The 20076-nt window shown below is 49.5% G+C and overlaps 8 protein-coding genes and 1 pseudogene across 8 annotated transcripts; 6 read left to right on the plus strand and 3 right to left on the minus strand.

The window, feature by feature from the left end:
* Window positions 1–57: 57 nt before the first annotated feature.
* CNC02885 (hypothetical protein) lies at window positions 58–1297 on the plus strand. Its single transcript, XM_024658945.1, has 2 exons — window positions 58–322; window positions 372–1297. The coding sequence occupies exon 2, from the start codon at window positions 404–406 to the stop codon at window positions 1196–1198; it is 795 nt and encodes a 264-aa protein (XP_024514282.1). The 5' UTR covers window positions 58–322; window positions 372–403; the 3' UTR covers window positions 1199–1297.
* A 244-nt stretch (window positions 1298–1541) lies between these two features.
* Window positions 1542–2985, plus strand: CNC02890 (phosphatase activator, putative). Its single transcript, XM_024656745.1, has 5 exons — window positions 1542–1899; window positions 2000–2391; window positions 2453–2645; window positions 2707–2826; window positions 2895–2985. The coding sequence occupies exons 1-5, from the start codon at window positions 1609–1611 to the stop codon at window positions 2898–2900; spliced, it is 1002 nt and encodes a 333-aa protein (XP_024512408.1). The 5' UTR covers window positions 1542–1608; the 3' UTR covers window positions 2901–2985.
* Window positions 2986–3245: 260 nt separating this feature from the next.
* CNC02900 (hypothetical protein) lies at window positions 3246–4136 on the minus strand. The gene is made up of 5 exons (XM_024656746.1): window positions 4076–4136; window positions 4013–4023; window positions 3761–3815; window positions 3592–3705; window positions 3246–3501 (listed from the first exon to the last, which is right to left on the minus strand). The coding sequence occupies exons 1-5, from the start codon at window positions 4113–4115 to the stop codon at window positions 3362–3364; spliced, it is 360 nt and encodes a 119-aa protein (XP_024512559.1). The 5' UTR covers window positions 4116–4136; the 3' UTR covers window positions 3246–3361.
* A 155-nt stretch (window positions 4137–4291) lies between these two features.
* On the plus strand, window positions 4292–5866 carry CNC02910 (hypothetical protein). The gene is made up of 3 exons (XM_024656747.1): window positions 4292–4395; window positions 4433–4508; window positions 4556–5866. Exons 1-3 carry the CDS (start codon window positions 4302–4304, stop codon window positions 4653–4655), a joined length of 270 nt encoding a protein of 89 aa, XP_024512409.1. The 5' UTR covers window positions 4292–4301; the 3' UTR covers window positions 4656–5866.
* Window positions 5775–7689, minus strand: CNC02920 (cytoplasm protein, putative). The gene is made up of 3 exons (XM_569590.2): window positions 7018–7689; window positions 6233–6961; window positions 5775–6164 (listed from the first exon to the last, which is right to left on the minus strand). The coding sequence occupies exons 1-3, from the start codon at window positions 7193–7195 to the stop codon at window positions 6106–6108; spliced, it is 966 nt and encodes a 321-aa protein (XP_569590.1). The 5' UTR covers window positions 7196–7689; the 3' UTR covers window positions 5775–6105.
* An 862-nt stretch (window positions 7690–8551) lies between these two features.
* On the plus strand, window positions 8552–9317 carry CNC02930 (expressed protein). The gene is made up of 2 exons (XM_569940.2): window positions 8552–9066; window positions 9129–9317. Exon 1 carries the CDS (start codon window positions 8735–8737, stop codon window positions 8960–8962), a length of 228 nt encoding a protein of 75 aa, XP_569940.1. The 5' UTR covers window positions 8552–8734; the 3' UTR covers window positions 8963–9066; window positions 9129–9317.
* Window positions 9318–10485: 1168 nt separating this feature from the next.
* CNC02940 lies at window positions 10486–15572 on the minus strand (annotated as a pseudogene).
* Window positions 11085–15549, plus strand: CNC02950 (expressed protein). The gene is made up of 10 exons (XM_024656748.1): window positions 11085–11247; window positions 11506–11649; window positions 11718–11857; window positions 11911–11970; window positions 12368–12538; window positions 12770–13745; window positions 13800–13905; window positions 13968–14167; window positions 14220–14599; window positions 14657–15549. Exons 6-10 carry the CDS (start codon window positions 12789–12791, stop codon window positions 15189–15191), a joined length of 2178 nt encoding a protein of 725 aa, XP_024512411.1. The 5' UTR covers window positions 11085–11247; window positions 11506–11649; window positions 11718–11857; window positions 11911–11970; window positions 12368–12538; window positions 12770–12788; the 3' UTR covers window positions 15192–15549.
* Window positions 15573–15732: 160 nt separating the features above from the next.
* On the plus strand, window positions 15733–20012 carry CNC02960 (ATP dependent helicase, putative). The gene is made up of 12 exons (XM_024656749.1): window positions 15733–15850; window positions 15928–16148; window positions 16203–16239; window positions 16296–16434; window positions 16485–16566; window positions 16616–16870; window positions 16919–17253; window positions 17305–17471; window positions 17528–18137; window positions 18194–18903; window positions 18972–19149; window positions 19226–20012. Exons 1-12 carry the CDS (start codon window positions 15818–15820, stop codon window positions 19762–19764), a joined length of 3306 nt encoding a protein of 1101 aa, XP_024512413.1. The 5' UTR covers window positions 15733–15817; the 3' UTR covers window positions 19765–20012.
* Window positions 20013–20076: the final 64 nt, after the last annotated feature.

The following is a 20076-nucleotide window of genomic DNA, read 5'->3' on the forward strand; positions in this document are numbered from 1 at the left end:
ATTTGATCTCCATAATAAGTGTTTGTTTATTTGTTTTGGGATCTAATTCTTCGTTACTCGGAAGGGAAAAGCACAAGGATCGGTAGAAGAAAGACTCTTGCACAACCATTCCAAAGTTTCTCTTTCTTCACGGATCTTCACTTCACGTTTATTTACTGGTGTCACCCGAGTCATCTCATCTTCACTCTTCTACGGCGCCCCCAAGCCACTTTCATTTGGCCCCCTCTAGGCACATAATAACCACTGCTGGGTGCCTTTCGCGGCTTTCCGTCTGTCTTCCGCTCGGTGCACACAGTGATATACATAGATGATGGAGATATAGGTATGTGACTATCAATTGCTCCTGTTCCTTGCTCTTACCTCCTATTTAGCCGGATAGTCAAAGAAGAACTCGCCTTGAATTATGCCCGTCAAAGCAACACTCAAAGCTTCTCTCACTTCAGTCTTCCCATTCGACAAAGGCACCACCAACAAGAAGGATCGTCGCTTTTCGGGAATTTCTTGGAAATCCTCCTCCTCTCAATCATCCAGCAATGACTCAGTGACACCAAAAAACCATGACACTGAGCTAGTAGGCCAGCACCACGGACATGGCACCGGAGCGCACACTTGTCCCACAAGTACTGGATCGTGCGCATATAACTCTTCACCCATCCTCGGTTCGGATACGATTGGCAACAAGATGTCACTGTCAGGATCCTGCTCCCATTCTTTCCATCAGACATCTTCAAGTCGAGCATCAGTTTCTGTTCCATCCCTCACCTCATTCAGTCTTCCAGAGGAATCAGCATTGGCGACGTTATCTCAAGTTGTCCAGAACGGTCATTTCCCTGGCATTATCTCTTTGGATTCCAGTCATCCGCTGCCTCCTACCACAAATTGCACCTCTAATCTCCACTGTAGGAAGCATCAGGATTGGCATGACCGATGGCATTATAATAACGATTGTGCTGCGGACTCCAAAGTTGGGTGTCATAATGAGTGTCAATCAAAGCACGGCCCGAGATGTTCTTGCGCGCTGCAATACCTCATCGCTGATAGACATGATATGCTTGCAGACCCTTGGGCGACATACGAGCTGGTGCAAAGATCGACACCCACGGTTATCCAGACACTTCCTGGGAGCGATCACACTACCATCAAGAGTATGCTCGCCGGAGGAAGAACGGGATGGAGAATGTGGCATGCAGTGGTCTAGGCGCTTTTGTGTAAAGAGAGGATTTGTATTCAAGGTGACCTGTAGAATTTAACGACTCTAATTGATTGTTTATTGTTGTCTGCAGAGTATCATGTATGTCTACTTATTGTGTCAAACAAACAGAATTGGTGGACCATGATCCGTTCATAATATACACGTAGACGCCCTGGTTATAGTCCCCTAGTCATACATTACCTACGATACTAGTAAAGCGGCTTGGGAAGGATGCAGCGTCGCGCAAAAAAGGAAACTGACGACCTGGAAAACGCAGGAAACGACCGACGCGACAATCATCACCAGCCGCCGCGGTTAACTGCGTCTCATCCCGTCATCCATCCTCCTCCTTCGTTCATCCTCCCATCTGATCCTCCCTCGTCTTCCATCCACAGCATCTTCATTCCGCTCACACCATGGCCATCCCAGCCTCGTCAAACCCAATCACCTCTGTCTCCCCGAACAGCAGTCCCATCACATCCGTATCCCCAAACAACTATGCCGCGTCCCCACTGTACCCCTCGGCCACAAACCCCCAACTGCTCTCCCGGCTTAACCTTGATCTCAGGGGCACTATATTCCCTGTAGAAAGAGAGATGCTTATGCTTTTACCTGAGAGTGTTCTCCTGGGACTCTTTCCTCAGGGCCTGATCCTCAGCAAGCCAGCCAGTTGGGAAGGTGCGGATGATGGTATCTTTACTGTTGATGTGAGTCTGGGCTTGTACTGAAATGGGGGGACAATATTTCGTTACTATCCTAGGCAGTAATATCAGAAGGGTGTCACTGACTTGATGGTCATATTTTTAGTTTGACCCCAATTGTTTTCGATACATTATCGATTTCTGGTCTAAAGCTCAGGACACTTTTTACGGATCGCCCACCACGTCGGGTTTTTACCATGCTCAGCAGCGCATCCCAACCATCGACGCGCTTTCCGACCACTCTCAGAACCCGCTCCTGTCCAAGCAAGCCATTATTGTCCTTCGTGAAGAGCTCGAATACTTCTCCATCACCAAACCGGGCGCGGCCGCACGGACTGATATCGCAACAGGCTTGGCAAACGAAGATTTGCGGGTACTGAAGAGGAACTGTGGTAGGGCTTTGGAGGAGAAGAAGGCTATTTTCGCTGCTCTGGAGAGGAATGTGAACAATTCGGCAAACTTGGCCGAACGACACCTTATTGACATGCTCTGTGTTAGGTGAGAGGAATCTATCCGTCTTCGTGCGTCGTCTAGACTTTTGACTGATTTCTGTGACAAGCGGTTTCAATCGCGATGATGAGTGGGGTTACAGAGCTTGTGAGCCTCAGCGCAATGTCATATCCTCAATGGCCCTCGTCCTCCTCAAGACAGGTATCAATCATCGCGAGGATGACAAGGAAGGACCACCTGAAATAGATCCCGTACAAATGGGTACGGCGCAAAAGCTTTTGCTCTTCTGGAGGAAACCTGCTGTACGGATGTTGCCTTGATTTATCTCGGGGATAAATGCTGATCAGAAAAGCCTTGTTTTAGAGAAAATGCTGGTGGGATTCTGTTGAAATTGACGTCCCCAGTAGTTTGGATACCAAGTCGGACGAGACAATAAGCGTCAAAGTGTGGGCAAGGCGGGTATGGACCTTGGAGTTGTCTTTGGTAAGTGTTTTTTGGCTTACATGTTCAATTGACCTCAAAAAGACTGCCCTGCTTACCTGTCAAGACAGATCTAAACGAAAAAAGTGTTGTATATTGCGAGAAATATCACTGTACTATTTCGATACTCCGTACCATTATCTATATGCACTCCACGGATACCAAAACTGTATATCATGCGCGCGCAACTAACCAGCCATCATCTCTGTCACATTGGATATGAGAGGCCATATATTGTGTCGAGGAATAGCTTTTGACCCTCGGCGTGTACAATTCACTCAATATCTTGTCATGTAGTTGGGCACAATGCAAGACGTCCCCATCACGTTAGTTCACGTCCAAGGCGCCACAGTTCGAGGCCCGTGGAACAAGTCATTGGAAAGTGTCTCCATCTCACACAGAAGCTGTAGATGTAGTCCTGTCGAAATAAAACGGTTCACTCCACATTCCCGACATACGGTTGACAGAGTTGGCACTATAAGGGGAAAAGCGAAACCATTCGATTGCCCATCCACATGCATAGACTACGCAAAGCCGTCTAATGAACCACAGGCCCAACAGTGGGCCTCTCGTACTGTCCAGGCTTGATCACACCCTCCTCGATGAGGTGGTCATAGTGGCCCTGCTTGGAGTTGTAGTAGTCGTACTTGGTCTTTGCCCAGTAGTAGACGCCGTAGACTAAGATGATTGTCAGTGTTGAGAAGTATATTTAAAGAAAAGGGCGCGGCGGAAAAGCGCAACATGCTGTTCTTGAAGAGGATAACGTACAGAAAATAAGAGGGGGGGCGACGTAAGGAAGTTGTTGCATCGTTCGCTTGGAACCGTTGAAGACATAGGCACGGAGCATACCGGCAAGGGGGCGTTGGCGGTAAGGGGAGAGACCTGTGAGAACACGGATGAATATTCCGCACGGCCAGACACAACGACTAGAGCGCACCATATGTCTTGATACCCTTTTGCTTGGGTCCTCCCATGTCACCCCACCAACCAATCTGCAGGAAAAGCCGAGTTAGCACCGGGAAACCCTACCGTCGCCCGTTCGTCCGACTCGAACCCTCGCATCCCCGGGCAGCTCAAGACACCCGCTGGACCCCCTGCACGTCTTCCGTCGTGTCTCGTCGTGGCTGGCAGCGGTTCTGCGGGTGTTTTGGGAGGGCGAGGGCTGTGGAAACGGCGTGCAAAAACTCACGTAGTTCTTGGCTAGCAACAGGGCGATGAGCAGGGTTGCGTGACGGAGCGGGGATGCACTTACGTCCGGGCATGCCAGAGTGGGCGGGAGCTGTGGGCCTCATGGTGTTTGTGGTTGGTTTGTGGGAGAAGAGAAAGACGGATGTCAAATGGATTGGGCGAATGAGATGGACGAATGAGAAGGCGGCGTTTTGGAAAACTCCGAGTCTGCGCGTGCGGCTTGGCTCACCCGCACATTTTCACTCTCCCCCTCCCCCCCCGACTCCCCCTCCCCCTCCCCCCCACCAACCATGTCCCTCCTCACGTCCATCCTCGGCTTCAGCGCATTCGGATTCGGGGCTCGCTGCCTCCAGCTCGGCCTGCAAAAACGACCCATCTTCGAAGGTAAGCCACGCCGCCCGCACCGCGCTGACCCCCCCAGCCTTCCACGGCCATGCATACGCCGCAATCGGCTTCGGCGTGCTCGGTGCAGGAGCATACCACGTGGACCAAAAACAGTGCGTGCCAGCGGCGGTGCGCGGTGGTGAGCTGACGGGCGCGGCAGGACGGCGCTGCTCGCAAAGAAGAAGAAGGCCATGCTCGAGCAACGGGAGATTGAGAACCGGGAATGGGCTGCGCGCAAGGGGGAAGCGCATGCCGTGTAGCAGTCTGGGATGCAGTGTATATCAACTAGCTCCTGCGTTTTCGCACCTCGCAGCGCAGCTCCAACTCCAACTCGCAGCGCAACTCCAACTCATAACTCACAACTCACACTCATAGCTCAGCCATGCCCATTCTCCCCTCGCTCCTCCGCCCCGCCCCAGACCCGCTCCCCGCGCACCACTCCAGACCAGTCTCCAGTCGGACAGGACATGCCCCGGCGAAGCCCCTTCATTCTATGGCCACCCCACCCGCCTGGATCAAACGTCCGGTCGACTATCTCAAAAGCCTCTTTGACAACCACGAGCGTGCCGCCAAGGGAATCGCACTCTTCCCGCACCAGGCGAAACCCGAGCCAGATCCCGAGATCCTTTTCATGAGAGAAGCATGCCGGAAAGAACGTCTCGACTTACTCGGCCGACACAAGGACTATACAGAATTCGACCTCGACCTTTGCATGGACACGCTCTCGCGGGATACTAGCCAACAGCAGATTATACAGAAAGAAATGGAATCCAGGACGGGGAGAGTACGGCGCGATGCAAGGTGGCCACAACGCGAGACGGTCAAACACGCGGGGAGCGAAAAGTGCAAACTGGGCGCATTATCGTCGATATGGAATGAAGCAACCGACTTTTCAAGGACGACCGAAATGGAAAACAAGGAATTCATCCGAGATTGTGACAGGTGCGTGCATGGGCTACGATATTCTAGCTACTTTCAGTCGCAAGTTCGCTGAATGTTTGATCCACAGCGGTGCCCATGTAGCCGGATTGACGAGACACTTTCAGGCCCCCCGTGATCCATCTACCGACCCAGGACTTGCCCGCGGCTCAAGGAATACTTATCCACCCATCACACATTTGTGTCCCCAAAGCAGAGCCCACCACGCCATCAGCCAAGACATTGACTTTCGTCCCAAGAAGAAACTCAAAACGAGGTATGCGCCCAGCACGCTTTCCTCCCGAGAAAGACTGCATGACCTCTTGATAGATGCCCAGAACGACTTGAAAAGGCACCAGGAAGAGCGGAAGCAAATGGCAAAGAGCGGGACTCGTTTTCGTCCACGCCACACGACCTAGAACGAGGATTTGAAACGTAGCCTATCACATTGTCCCTAATTGTCAGTCTATGAACAAAGCAGCATTATGCATGTATCTTGTTATCGTCCCATCAGGGAATGTCTCTCTGCAGGTCACACAGTCTCTCATCCATCCGAGGCGTTCACGTTGTTTAAAAAGAAAAGAACCTGGTAAACAAACTCAGGCAAACGATTATACTCGGATAGACATGAATACAATGTGCATAGCGTATCAATGATGAAATCTAAATGTTTTGACGATGAGTTACAGCTGCGGCTGCAGCATGACATGGACCAGAACCAAAAAAAAGAAAAACCAATACTAGGTATGGGAATGATGAAACAAGAAGAAAAATCGAAGAACTGGCAGATAATTAAATATCGTCGCCAATGGATACCTGGACTTGCTCGCCCGGCTTAAAGGGAGGAAGGCCTGTCAAAAGCAAAGCATCAGCTCCCTTCAACAACAACCAGTCACAGACTGAACCAAAAAAGACTTACCAAGATATGGGCAACTAGAGCACCTAAACGCATCTCCCAGGTAACAACTACCGCAACTGCTCGTCTTCTTGGCTTCCGCTCTCTTATCCGCCGGCCAGATACCTTCCATCCCCTCTGTCGCCTTCTTGAGGTTCTCCGGTATGTCATCATCGCCCTCCAAAAAGAATGCCTTTTGGGCCTCCTGGACAGCCGCCGACGTCTGGGCCTCCTCCTCCTGCTCAAGCTCCTTTAACCCACACGTGCAATCCTTGCACGCCCTGCGCCGCTTGACAGGTTTCCCATTCTCCGCCGGGAACACGCAGTCGGGCCGGGTACGGTCTGCAGGAGTCAAGAGCGATTTACCACCGTCAGGAATAAGAGGAGAGTCAATCGCCCAGAGAGCAGCTTTGCGAGCCTTGTCCCCATTCCGACGGAGCTGTAGAGGACGGGCGCCGCTTAGCGTGACAGGCGTTGAGCTGGAAGGCGCGGGTGAGGGCTCAGATGCGACAGCAGGAAGTGACGGTGCGCTAGGTGATGTATAGGCGAGAGTAGAGGGAGAGGGGGTAGGCAAGACAGGAGTGAATGAGTGAGAAGCAAGGGCGGAATGTAACGCGCCAAGTTGAGACTCAGAGTCGGCCGGGATATGTATGAATATCTGCGTGGATGGCGGAATAGCAGAAAGGAGATTGGACGGGAGAGGAAGAGGCAGGACAAGATGAATGGTGAGAGGCGGAGGGGGAAGGGTGGTGGCTAGGAGCGGCAAATGAGTATCGCCTATTAGGGCAAGTAAAGAGGGATATACGTACCGTTATCCAAGATACGGTCTACCATCTCGCCCTGTACCGAGGAGGAGGGCGGTGCCGCAGATTTGAGACTTGTGAGGAGCGCCTGGTACTCGGGGGCTCTTTGCATGGAGCCAAGCACGAGCTGGGTGGCGGGGCCGGAGGGCTGCGCGAAAGCAGTCGGGGGCACGGGCGCAGGCATGGTGGGCGGAAAGATAGACGGATGGTTGGGGAAGTGGAGGTCACTAGAAGATGGAAGAAGGAATGGAAAAGAAAGGAAAGAACAATAGACGAGAGAAATTCTCTATGCCATATACATGGAAATGACGATTAATAATAAAATGCCTGGCTGACTCACGCAATTAGCGACCTCCGAATTGGATCCTTCCCACGACCTTCAAATCTTCCTCCTTACGTACGCCTCCACTCTATTAATCTTACGTAATATGTTCTCCCCCTTGCAACCTTGCTTATGCAGAGCGTCGGCTAACTGTGCAGGTGCGGCAGACACCTGGAAGAGGGAATGCTCGTTGGTGGACATGCTGGAGAGAAGGGATCTTGGGTGTTATGATGTGCCCTTTGACATGTACAATGTAGTATACATTGGCGGGTGCGGTTTGGGGTGGAGGGCCGGAAACGCATCGGGAGTGTTTGTAACGAGGGATTAGTACTTGGTTGTAATGACTGTATTAGGAATCTGCTATGCATTTGTAGTCTGTCAAAATAATCTTTTACCACGGTAAAAACCGCGTTTTGGAAGCTGTAAATGACGTAAGAGGCCCTATAAACTGACTGCGTTTTATGGTACCCGGGACGTACTTTTCAAGATTGACAGGAGGGGCGACCTGGCTAATAAAATAACCACTTGTAACTGATAATCTGCTCATCCTTTTTGAGAAGAAAAGAAGTACGCAAATCGTGGGAAAGGGAGAGGCGAAATCATGCAGCCGCCCGCCTGAACTGTACTAAATATCATCGAAGAGCGTACAAATATCATGCCGATATCAAAAGCACGGGATTGGTCGCGTTGAAGAGCGTCGCACATTTGGGAGCATTTTTGTTTTTCTCGGTCACTTTCTTGTGCTCCTCGGTCCCTTTTGCCTGCCATTCGCGGACCATTCGCGTCCAGAACCCGCCGGAATACAAAAAACCCATGCATGTTTACACCTGCAATTTAACGCGAGAAATTCCTTTTCCCGAATACGCGTAAAGTCCCGTCATTTTTTCATTGTCCGATCGGACGCAGTTCCTCTTGTACTGCTGTACTACTCTCAGTTACTATTACGACGACGCTCCATCAGTAGGGTAAAACTAGCTTCCAAGGTGAAAGGAAATCAACCAACCGGGATCCAGAACGGGGGATCTCGGTATCTCGCGTTTTCGGAAAATTGTGGGGTGAGGGGATGGGACGCGCCAAATACAATGGGTCGTAAGTGGGAAAAAGGCACAAGTGAGCTCCAAGGTGAGCTCACTCCGACCGGACTCTACTAGTAGTCACGCCATACTGCGACATGTAGTGTATAAAAGAGTACATGAACCTGGCGATCCCCAGGAGTCTACTCTTTCCACCCACCAACCGTACATTCCCCTCGCTGATATCCCACTTCAACACCTGGCAGAGCACAAACAACATTATCACTTGCTGCTCCAATCATTATACCGTATCAGATAAACAACCTCCACTTCTTCCCTCGCACTTCCAGTGTCCCTGCCAATTTACCTTGCGTGCTACTTGTCAAGCATGACTTCAATCGCCCAGCCCATCAACTTCCCTTCCCGTCCCTCTTACTCCACTACTGCTTCTCCATCAAACTCGCCTTCTCGCTCCAACTCGTACGACCTGTCTTCCAGTCCTAAAATGGGTAGCAGCCCAGGTCAGCACCCTTGCCCCCACTTGAGCGAATTTGTACAAAGCTTGTACAAAGCCTGGGGCTCAAAGTCAGACATTCAGGAGAGACGACGATGGTGAAAGATGCACATCCGTTGTGAAACACATCTTGTCCTGATACAGCAATGATGTAAGCTTGGAGGTAGCCATTTGAAGGGGACAAATAAAGGGGGCAAAGATCAAAGGTGAGCCGCTCGAATAGCAGACGGGTTCAATAGCTGATTCAGGCTTTTCCTGTCGTTCACAGAACCCCAACAAATCAAATATAGAGTTGTATCCACATTTTGAAAAACTTAACACTTGTCACACATAAATAATCAAACACCACATAGCATGTCAAATACGTATCTTTTTTATGATTGCCTTTCGGACGATTTTCTCTAGTCTGTCGTCATCTTGTAGCTTGTACTTGTGCCCATGTACTTTTTTTCTCTTCGAAACTTCATCTGTGACTTTGTCATTATACATGCCATATGGTGTCATTACACCTTTTGTAATCCCGAGGACCCCACCGCCATATCTGAAGAAGGCAATGTAAAGTGTACAAATGAAGAACGACGACAAGACAGAAGAGGTGACATGGGGTCGATTTTCATCGGTACACAGGTTTCATCATTCACATGCCACCGACTTGCGAATGTGTATAGTTGACGGCAATACTAGTGATCTACCCGTGCAGTACCGCTTGGAACATCCCAGTCGATGTTGCACTAGTAGGTGACTATCACGAGAAAATGGTTATTACGGACCGGCCTTTGGTGGTACGATGGAAGTAGCCTGTAGGGAGCTCACGCAGCGAAAAATCTACTACTCTGGATCCCGGACCAAGTCTGTCCATCAAATGACGTTCACGCCCCAAGAGGTCTCAACCCTCGGATTGTGCTGCATCGGATAAGGAGGATCAATCAAGGTCGAGTCCTCAAATAAATACACATCGGATCAACTTTTGATCGCTGATCGAAAAGTTACCTTTTCTACCTTTCCTCATGTCCGAGGTCCTGGTTATAAAGAATCATCACGCAGATCAACCTGCACACACAACGAAACAGGGTTGCCTGGATTGATATCTTCTTTTACCTTTTCTATCCACCAACAAGGTCTAGAACTATGGGTTATGTATGTATGAAAATGACTGGTGGTGAAGCGAAGTCATGATCAGGAGGGTTTGAGTGAGGAGCTTGACTTTCAATTATCACGCTTCGGGATCTACTCCTACTAGTGGCCTCAGTTTAGTATTTATTATACAGTGCTTGCACAGTAATAGACAATAGCCTTCTGGCCGCGCTGTGTCTCTGCCTGGCGTGCTGTAGCCTCCTGCCCGGGAGACTAGATCGACTACGTACGTAGACAGCTAATTGCAGTCTAGTTGGACTTGGTATCGCATAATCTTTGATAGTAGTAGCAGTTAGTTGAAGACTGGACTACTATCAAGTTCGCATATCGCTCGCCTGCAAACTGCAGCTTTGATCTACATCTTCAAATGCCAAAAATTGTGCACGGACATTATTGCCGATTTCAGCACCATCCGGCACCCCCCCATCATCATCACGGACCAATGAATGCTTGTTTGTCGCGCGGCACCGTGCGTGTATCGTCGTGTTTCAAGTACTCTTCCGCCGGTGCATATCTGGCCGCCTCCTAATACATGGGTTACAGACTATAGTAAACACCACTGCACAATATTTGCTTGCAGTCCTGTACAGACTTCACTGAAGGAGAAAATCATTAATAGCAATCAAGTAGGGCTCCGGTTACAGGTGCAAGTCTGACCGCGCAGCATAATAGCAGTGTTGCATGACATAGGGCCGTGCGGCATGACCTACAAAATCAAGATTCGGTGATGAGTGGTGCATGAATTTGATGGATAGCCTGGGGCGGCCTGCAGAATCACAGCTCACGGACCACAGGTCACAAACATCAGACCGACACATCTCTGATCTGTGTGTTGCTCTGGCCGCTGCTGGGCACTGGAACCTTTCAGTGCCGACGGGGGCGCCAGTCTGGTGTGGAATTCCAAAATGTCGATGTTCTGCACCAAGATCAGCCACTAGATGCAGAGCCATCCCCACCATCAGCTAGCAGCAGGGCGAGGACGCTACACCACCGAATCATCCCCCCACACCTTCTTACTAGCGTTTCAAAGAGGCTGCGCCACTCTTTTCTTTTCTCTTTTGCTTTTTCCCCTCACCTACTTACTCTCTTGCTCTCAGCCCTCGCTAAACCTCATCATAAACAACTTATAGCGCCTCTGACCCTCATCCAAAGGCTCAACAAAGGTCCTCATCAGTTCCCCCTTTGAAAGGACCTTCATTTGACCCAGAAATCACAGTCACTGAACGTCCTTTTGCTTCATTCTTTTTCACCTGGTGAGTACGCTTCTCGCACGCACTCTCCACTTTAACGTTGGGGCAGCATAAAGGGCTATAGTCTTGCTGCATTGCTGTCAGTGTATTGATTACGCGATGTGCACCCGACGATATCGCTGACAATTCCCACTCACTACTCATATCCTACGCACACTGCCTTCAATCGGTATTCGCCGGCACACACACAATCCTCTTACACACTTTCTCTTTGTCGGTTGTGTCTTTCGTGTTCTATAAACCTCCTGTCGACTATGTTAGCCAGCTTACCTTGTCCCGATTCGCCAGAGTGGAAAGCAAACTACATACACACCAGATCATACACCATTGCCATTCATGTGCCGTATTGTAGGTTGACTGATAAGCCCTATTATCTATTCTGTTCGTTGTACGATACAACACAAAGTAAGGCAAAAGAGTTTATATCCATCAACGCATACTCACTTTTAAATCATCTTCTTCTCCCTTCAAAGCTACCTTCTCAGAAAGAAATCGCTTTTAGAAGAGGTACCGCCAGCCAATAACCGCAGCGCGTAATCTCCAAATCGTCTTCAGCCGCGTTTTTCAGATAACTCTTATGGGTTAATCCTTTCATTAAGATAAGAATCCAGCAGTGAGTTGTTTTACTGGGGGAATAGCAACCGTTATTGAGGGGCGTTGATACAGGAGTAACAACACAGCAGCAGCCAAAACATATTGGCCTTCGAAAAGTCTCGGTTCTTCACTGTGAGGCGATTTCCAATCTTTTCTTCCTTCCTATGCGTCTCTCTGTCATAGTTCTGAGGTAGGAAGAAAAAAGCAGTATACTTGGTATAGCAGCCACTCTTTTTTGAGCCGAGGAAGCCATAAATGTTCGACGCTGCCGTCTTCAGACCATTATCATTGATACCTTTGGGTGAAACGTTAATACCTTTGAGCCGAAGGCGGCTCACATCCGCGGTACTATCTCCATGGATTTTCACCAACATCATTTCCTTTGTCTACTCGAATCCTTCAGAAATGGAATGTTTGCTGACTCACTGTTCTGGTCTATTGCCTTTACCGTCATCTCTCCCTTTGAACTGGCCCTCGTCAACATCTTGCTTCCTTCAATCACACGGCATCCATCTTCTGACGCTTCCAGGTCTCTTGGGTTTCGCACCTTGTAGACACCCACGTCGCTCCAAGATAACAGACAGTATCGCTCTCGGCGACCTTGCATCATCTGCTTCACATTTCCTTTGTCCACCCACAGCTTTATCGACACTTCTCTTCCCGCGCCTGACCGAGGAACTTCCCCAGAAAGCGCGAACTTGTAAGTGAAACACACTTTCCTAGATGATCCTTGCTTCTCCAAGGGGGTGGCTGCGTCAATCCACACCGGATCGGGGCGAACAGAAAAGCTGACTTCGCCACTTATTGACTGCCTCGTCCTTTTAACGGACGTCCTGTACCCCCTTCATTCGTGTTTTTCCACCACCTTTTTTATTTGTCCTTTCATCGACCTACGGTATCCTTGCTTATCATCCGTTCTCCATCGATTCAGAAGTCAGACATAGCTTCCCATGACTTCAATGATCCACACCCAGTCCTTCGATGGCGGTCGTACTCAGGGCGGTCTACATACCTCTCCTGCGGCATCACCTCGTAGTGATCGTCCTCACTCCCAATCGTCTCTTCATATTGCTCCTCAGAGCACGTACTCTCCTCCCCTACCAACTCAATCGCCTCACCCGATCTCTGCATACCCGGTTCAGGCCTATCGTCCATATCCTCAAGGCGTATCTTTACAGCTCCCGAATCTCATGAACAGCACTTACCCAAGCACAGCGCCGGCCTTGCCATTTTATCCCGCTGGCCCTACGCCGATGTATGATTCTCGCGGTCCACAGCAAATGATCCGAACAATCTCCCATGCGCATCCTATGAATTCCGCTACCGAGCAAACAATTTCTTCTCGGTATTCTTCTTCACCCCATAGCGTTCATGAGCATCTGGGAGATGCGCCTTCAATCACAGGGGGCGATCAGCCAAACCCTTGGGGTCACCCTGCTTTCCATGTTCAGACAGAAGATGACCGTTCTATCAACCCATCTATGTTTGGTCCGGGCGGCGATTACTCAATGTCCCGTTCCACTTCGGGCGCTAGCGACAGTGGGCATGATACGATGAGACTGCTCACGCCAAGCCTTGACTATCGTCCCGACCGAAGAAGCCCTCATGAACTTGATTTGCGAAAAGTATCTGATAGCTTGGGAGACAAAAAGCACTTCTCTCAAGTGGCGTTTACCCCTCATTTTGATCTGCAGTCACACTCTCTTGGGTTAGGTCCTCACCCACAGCCTGAAAATATGTTCTTCGGTGATCGGGGATATAGCAACACCTCTTTCAACCTATCTTCCGAAAGGATTGCAGGGAAAGACACAGATCTCACAGGCGAGACGGAGTATGAAAGGGAGAGAGCCGAGCAAATCGTGAACAATAGAAAGTTGTTGGAGGATGTAGGGCTTGGAAGTCATAGTGTAAGTCGAGCTGTTTGCCATTCATTGTGACAACTCTAATATTTGTCTTGATAGTTGAGCTTTGGGTCTCGGCATATGAGCGGCACAAAGGGCAGTGATTCGAAGAAGAATAGGAAGGTTTCCACACCTGCCAAAAAGCGCCTTCAACTGGAAGGACCTGGTGAGTATCAAAGTAAGCTTTCTTCTCTTTTAGATGAGTATTGCTAACGCACAGCTGTTCAGTGCGAGCCTCACCAAGGATTAGATCTATGGGTCGCAACATTTCATATGCTAATCTCGATGGCGGATCAGCGAGCGACAATGATGAATATTCATCCGAACAGGATCCAGAAGAAGAAGAGGAATTCAGGCCATCCAAGAGGTCCAGAGGCCAGATGGGATTCAGACAAAAGTCGTCTTCCTATTCTCAGTCAAGCAACAAGGTGTGTCAGTTCATATGGAATTTTCATTTGACGCCTACTGACAAACTTGTAGGCATCATCCAAGCCTCAGCTATCCCTATGGGGTCTCCTTCAGGTATATCCCGAAATTCCACATCTCTTCCCTCTCTTTTACTACACCCTCAACAATGATTTGACGATTAATTCTGATTCCGTGCCTCTCATTGGTTCCATCCCTTCCAATTGCACACCGGTGGCAAAGGCTGAGACACTTCAGGCATATTTCCACCGAGGGCGACGTGTGCTTTCACAGTTAGATGCTTTCACGTCCAGGTGCGACCGTAAATACGAAGGGCCCGAAGTCAGGTGGCCCGAGCTGGATTATCACACGAGGATAGCCATTCGAGATGTCCGACGAAAGGTGGTTGAGCGATGCGAAAATTACAAATATACTCGACGGGATATTCTCGACAAGTGAGTCCCCACTCGGAGATGAAATCATTTGAAACGCTGCACTGACAATACTCCCAGGCATGTGGGGAAGGGTAAATGGCAGTCCATTGAACAGGGAATGATTGAGTGGCGCGCGGGCATGACTGTCAATGACCCTGCCAACGATCTCGCAAATGTCACACTGACCTTGCCTACTCCTCCTCCAAACGCCTATGGGCACCAAATACGGCAGCAACCCACCCCTGCCCTTTACAGTGATAGGGTGTTCAAACCATTCCCCCAAGGTCGACGACCTACTTCCATTGCGCCTCGTACGGTGAGCGTCATGATGGCTGAGCCTGATGAACAGGCGCCCTTCACCTACCCTCCTACTGCCAACTCAGCGGTTGAATTTTATGGGTATGCTCCTCAGCAACCTCCGATCCCTCCGATGTACGGTGAGGATCAGGTCCCCATGAGTGTGCAAATGCCGGAGTCTGTGACCGCAGGGCCAACCGGAGCCAGCTTGGACCAGGCGAATAAAGAAGCAAGCGCCAGCTGGGGCGAGTCAAGAGGTCTCAAAAGGGCCAGAGATGACGACCAGGTTGGCGTTTCAAATGACAACGAAGGTTGAAGCCATTTCAACAAGAGAGTCTGGTGACAGCGCCCCAGGGCGAACTGTAGAAATGGCAGTTTAGCAATCTGTCCGCGAGACACTTGACCACTTTTACCCACCGTTCAGTAGCTTTAGTAATTCCCTTTTCCCCTTCGTGTACATATAGATTTGCCGACCGAGTTTGAGCGTGGTTATCTGTTTGTGTATGGATCCTACCCGGCCGAGTAAACTAGCATGTAGTATAGTTATCCCCCGAGTCGCCTGGGAAACTGGCCGCAACGGCGCCGACTTGTATGAGTATCATTAATGGATAGGTAATTTCGAGTGAGCATCGGTAATTATGTGAGATACTAGAGGGTGTATGCATTTATCGGACAGAATGAAGTGATAGTGTTGGTTCAAGTTGTAAAATGGAGGGGATACTAAGAATGTGTAGGTGAAGAATAACGAAAAGCAAGCGATGATTCCGATGGAAAACCCGTAAGGAGCGGGACCAAAATGATAAATAATTACATGAATTTGTCGCTCTCCCTGGAAACAGCAACAAAACCATTTCCGCTAATTCGCTTTGTGTTTAGGTCATTTAATCGCTATTTATTACCAAGCATACTTGGAACCATCTAGCGAACAACTCACTAACTGTCATGGAGTTTTCCAACTTTGAAGGAGCATCACAGGTACGTCTCGTCCTTCCTACCCTTCCTTCTTGCCTCCCTTTCATCGACGCACAGTAATCACTGACGACAGTTGACAGTATGGTCCGGACATCGATGACAACACTTCATTATACTCGTCAATTCCGCCTTCAGTAGTTACAGCGCCCACTATCAGTGGCGATATTGCCAGTCAGCTAGGCGACCTTAATCTCGGCGAAACTACGTCAGGGCATGCAGCAGCCGGTCAAGTCTATATAGACGATTTTGACGAGGAAATAGAGCGGAATTCATTTGGAGAAGGGGTCGAGCATGCTTGCAGGTAAGTATAGTCACTGATAAAAAGCTAGTTCATAGCGTTGATGTGGGACTTTAGCTACTGTGGTATTCATAATCCCCAATGTGTTGTCAAGGTAAGTGTCTTCCTTTCATGGAAATTCAGTATCAGTAATTCACTCGAGCTGTATAGTGTCTTCACTGTAATAAATGGTTCTGTAATTCTCGTGGAAATACATCTGCTTCGCATATCGTAAATCACCTAGTCAAGGCGAAGCACAAAGAAGTGATCCTACACAAGGAAAGCGCTCTTGGAGATACCATCCCAGAATGTAAGATGACACTTGTACTTTTGACATAAAGCTAAATAAGTTCATACTAGGCTACAACTGTGGCAGTAAAAATGTGTTTATGCTAGGGTTCATTCCCGCGAAAAGCGACACTGTTGTCGTTTTACTCTGCCGGTAAGCTTTATTTGATCTTTCTCCCCATTTGCCGCTCACACTCTTACAGGCAACCTTGTGCAGCCTTGACGAGTTCCCGGGATATCAATTGGGATACCTCACAGTGGTCAGCTATCATCGATGATCGTCAGTTTCTCTCTTGGCTCGTCAAGGTACCGTCAGAGGCCGAGCAACTTCGAGCGAGACAAATTTCTTTGGCCCAAATATCAAAACTTGAAGAACTTTGGAGAGAAAATCCCAATGCAAAGCTTGAAGATGCGGAGGCACAGTCTGGCGAGGAGGAGATGCAGCCGATCTTGCTCAAGTGAGTATGTCTGTCCCCAAAGTTATTTTTTGCTAAAGGATGCGTCAGATATGAGGATGCGTACCAATATCAGAACATTCTCGGTCCTCTGGTTAAAGTCGAAGCTGATTATGACAAGCGTATGAAAGAATCCCAAACCGAGAATGATATCACGATACGATGGGATATGGGTCTTAATCAAAAGCGTCTTGCATGGTTTTGCATGCCGAAACTCGAAAGCGGAGAAGTTAGATTGGCAGTAGGCGATGAGTTGAAGCTCAAATTTGCCGGGACGACCAGCAGCGTCGGAATTAAAGGTCTCCAGGCGTTCAACAAAGCGGGTTGGGGAAGTTCCGGAGATGCAGTATGGGAGGGAGTTGGGAGTGTCGTCAAGATACCGAACAGTAAGTGTGCAATCGTATGGCTTGGCTCAAAACCTAATATGATCATTTTAGATGCATCGGACGAAATTTGCTTGGAGCTTCGGAGAAATGACGGAGTGCCTTTCGATTGCACTCACGGCTTTTCTGTCGACTTTATTTGGAAATCGACCAGTTTCGACAGGATGCAGGCGGCCATGAAAACGTTTGCGATCGACGAGAAGAGTGTGAGCGGCTATATCGTGAGAATTTTCTTCTTGTCCATCAGAAAAGAAGGTATCTGATAAGGTTTTTTCAGTACCATAAATTGCTCGGACACGAAGTCGAACCCCAAGTGCTTCGCACTCAGATGCCCAAACGTTTTGCTGCCCCTAATCTTCCAGAACTTAACCACTCGCAAATGTCTGCCGTCAAGGCCGTATTGCAAAAACCGCTGAGTCTCATCCAAGGCCCTCCAGGAACTGGGAAAACGGTGACTTCTGCTTCTATCGTATATCACCTCGCCAAGATGAATCCTGGTCAGGTTCTGGTATGCGCGCCTTCCAACGTAGCTGTTGACCATCTTTGCGAAAAGATTCACCAGACGGGTCTCAAGGTCGTGCGATTAGCAGCCAAATCACGAGAAGCGCTTGATTCATCGGTTGACTTCCTCTCCCTTCACAGTCAAGTAGCCAACGCAGACACGCACCACGAGTTGCAGAAACTCATTCAACTGAGAAATGACCAAGGAGAATTAAGTCAGAGCGACGAAAGAAAGTACAAGGCGTTGGTCAAAGCGTGTGAGAAGGACATTTTGAACGCGGCGGATGTTATCTGTACTACGTGTGTCGGTGCGGGTGATCCCAGGCTGGCCAAGTTCAAATTTAGAACAGTTTTGATCGATGAAGCTACTCAGTCTGCCGAGCCTGGTGAGTCGTTTCTTAACATTGTTTTCTTGTTTTTTCAGAGAACTGATGACTCGTAGAATGTATGATCCCTCTTGTTATGGGGTGTAAACAAGCTGTACTGGTGGGCGATCACCAACAATTGGGACCAGTCATTATGAACAAGAAAGCAGCACGCGCTGGTCTTTCGCAATCCTTGTTCGAACGGCTCGTCATCCTGGGCAACCACCCTATCCGACTGCAGGTGCAGTACCGGATGCACCCCTGCCTTTCCGAGTTTTCATCCAACCTGTTCTACGAGGGCACTTTGCAGAATGGTGTCACGGCGCCAGAAAGGCTGCGTAAGCATGTAGATTTCCCCTGGCCAGTCGCGGACACGCCAATGTTCTTCCATCAGAACCTTGGTACGGAGGAAATATCATCAAGCGGAACATCTTTCCTCAACAGAACCGAAGCTTCCAATGTTGAAAAGATGGTGACCAAATTTTTCAAGTCTGGTGTCTTACCCAATCAGATTGGTGTTATTACGCCATACGAAGGACAGCGATCGTACATTGCGTCGTACATGCAGCTACATGGCTCGCTGAAAAAGGATCTATACAAAGAAGTCGAGGTGGCGAGTGTTGATGCGTTCCAGGGTCGTGAGAAGGATTATATCATCTTGAGTTGTGTGAGAAGCAACGAGCACCAGGGTATCGGATTTTTAAATGATCCTAGAAGACTGAACGTGGCTCTTACCCGTGCCAAGTACGGCGTGGTGATCTTGGGTAATCCAAAGGTGCTGAGCAAGGTAAAGTTTTAATCTCAAGTCTGCGTATTATACCAGCACTGACTTTTTTTTATTTATTTTACCGTTAGCACCCTCTTTGGCTTTACCTCCTTTCCCACTACAAGGAGAAGGGGTGCTTTGTTGAAGGCCCTCTCAGTAACCTTCAGCCGAGTATGGTCCAGTTCAGCCGGCCGAAAAAGTCTTTGGCAGCGGCTATGGACCCTTTCAAGAGACGTGAGACTTCTGCGGTTGAATTTCTCAGCAAGAGTGAGTTTTGGTCGTTTTTATCTGTTCGGTTTGGTTTGGATGCGGCGCATACTAATATAACCATGTAACCTTGCAGATATGGGTCATGGACAAGCGCAATCCGCTGCCGCAAATCGTTTCGATCCAGCCTATTACCGTACCCATAACCCTCTTTCGTTTATCCCGTCTGATGCGCAATCGGTAGTCAGCCAAGCAATGACCAGCTCTGCTTTCCCCTTATTCGGTGGTGTTGGCGGTGGTGTTGGTGGTGGTGGCGGTGGTGGGAAGAACAAGACGTATACGGGATACGCTTCAAGTGTCGTTTCCCAACAACCGATAGACGGCGGTAACGCTAGCGCATTTGCACCTCCTCGCGCCGGACAATCACAATTTGACAGGTTTGCCAGTATCGTCGGGTCGGCGGGGTCGGCCGGGTCGGCGGGTGCGGGGGGCGCGGGTGTAGGCGCTGGCGGGGGCGGGGGCGGGGGCGGGGGCAACGTGATGATGGGGAAGGGGAGGCGGCTTTCGATTGGGAGCGAGGCGGCAAGCGCGTCGATGTATGCGTACGGCTACAAGGCGGGTGAGGACGATACGCAGAGTATCGCACCGAGCCAGGCTGGTATGACCGAGTTTTAGCAAAATAAAATAAAATGAAATAAAAAAACGAGAAAAGAGAGCAAAGGTGGGGTATCTCAGCGGTATATCGACCTTTTGTCGAGCCTCTCCGATTGGCACACATGTCCATATGGACCGTATGGAGCGGTTGTGCTACGTTTTGGGGTCCGTCCAGTAGCGATTTGCTCTGTGCCCACCTCTTGTCGGCGGGCGGGGGGGGCGGGGGTGAGGGGGGTGGACGTAGACGTGGGGCGGGTAAGAGTGGTGATAAAAAGTTGGGAAAGAAAAGAAAAAAAATGTGCTTGCTCGTTGTTTTACGTTACGATCGTCCGC

The sequence above is a fragment of the Cryptococcus neoformans genome, assembly GCF_000091045.1.
Source record: "Cryptococcus neoformans var. neoformans JEC21 chromosome 3 sequence".
NCBI classification, from domain to species: domain Eukaryota; kingdom Fungi; phylum Basidiomycota; class Tremellomycetes; order Tremellales; family Cryptococcaceae; genus Cryptococcus; species Cryptococcus deneoformans.

Bases quoted from the DNA above. Each gene is read 5' to 3' on its own strand.
- CNC02890 (XM_024656745.1), top strand. From the start codon at position 1,609: ATGGCCATCCCAGCCTCGTCAAACCCAATCACCTCTGTCTCCCCGAAC. The intron at 2,392-2,452 runs GTGAGAGGAATC...TTCTGTGACAAG, and splicing joins ATTGACATGCTCTGTGTTAG to CGGTTTCAATCGCGATGATG. The intron at 2,646-2,706 runs GTACGGATGTTG...GCCTTGTTTTAG, and splicing joins TCTTCTGGAGGAAACCTGCT to AGAAAATGCTGGTGGGATTC.
- CNC02950 (XM_024656748.1), top strand. From the start codon at position 12,789: ATGACTTCAATGATCCACACCCAGTCCTTCGATGGCGGTCGTACTCAG. The intron at 14,168-14,219 runs GTGTGTCAGTTC...ACAAACTTGTAG, and splicing joins ATTCTCAGTCAAGCAACAAG to GCATCATCCAAGCCTCAGCT. The intron at 14,600-14,656 runs GTGAGTCCCCAC...CAATACTCCCAG, and splicing joins CGACGGGATATTCTCGACAA to GCATGTGGGGAAGGGTAAAT.
- CNC02900 (XM_024656746.1), bottom strand. From the start codon at position 4,115: ATGAGGCCCACAGCTCCCGCCCACTCTGGCATGCCCGGAC. The intron at 3,706-3,760 runs GTGCGCTCTAGT...GTGTTCTCACAG, and splicing joins AAAGGGTATCAAGACATATG to GTCTCTCCCCTTACCGCCAA. The intron at 3,502-3,591 runs GTACGTTATCCT...CAATCATCTTAG, and splicing joins CGCCCCCCCTCTTATTTTCT to TCTACGGCGTCTACTACTGG.
- CNC02910 (XM_024656747.1), top strand. From the start codon at position 4,302: ATGTCCCTCCTCACGTCCATCCTCGGCTTCAGCGCATTCGGATTCGGG. The intron at 4,396-4,432 runs GTAAGCCACGCC...TGACCCCCCCAG, and splicing joins AAAACGACCCATCTTCGAAG to CCTTCCACGGCCATGCATAC. The intron at 4,509-4,555 runs GTGCGTGCCAGC...CGGGCGCGGCAG, and splicing joins TACCACGTGGACCAAAAACA to GACGGCGCTGCTCGCAAAGA.
- CNC02885 (XM_024658945.1), top strand. From the start codon at position 404: ATGCCCGTCAAAGCAACACTCAAAGCTTCTCTCACTTCAGTCTTCCCA.
- CNC02930 (XM_569940.2), top strand. From the start codon at position 8,735: ATGACTTCAATCGCCCAGCCCATCAACTTCCCTTCCCGTCCCTCTTAC.
- CNC02960 (XM_024656749.1), top strand. From the start codon at position 15,818: ATGGAGTTTTCCAACTTTGAAGGAGCATCACAG. The intron at 16,149-16,202 runs GTAAGTATAGTC...GTGGGACTTTAG, and splicing joins GGGGTCGAGCATGCTTGCAG to CTACTGTGGTATTCATAATC. The intron at 19,150-19,225 runs GTGAGTTTTGGT...GTAACCTTGCAG, and splicing joins GGTTGAATTTCTCAGCAAGA to ATATGGGTCATGGACAAGCG.
- CNC02920 (XM_569590.2), bottom strand. From the start codon at position 7,195: ATGCCTGCGCCCGTGCCCCCGACTGCTTTCGCGCAGCCCTCCGGCCCC. The intron at 6,962-7,017 runs GTACGTATATCC...TGCCGCTCCTAG, and splicing joins AGACCGTATCTTGGATAACG to CCACCACCCTTCCCCCTCCG. The intron at 6,165-6,232 runs GTAAGTCTTTTT...TGCTTTTGACAG, and splicing joins CTCTAGTTGCCCATATCTTG to GCCTTCCTCCCTTTAAGCCG.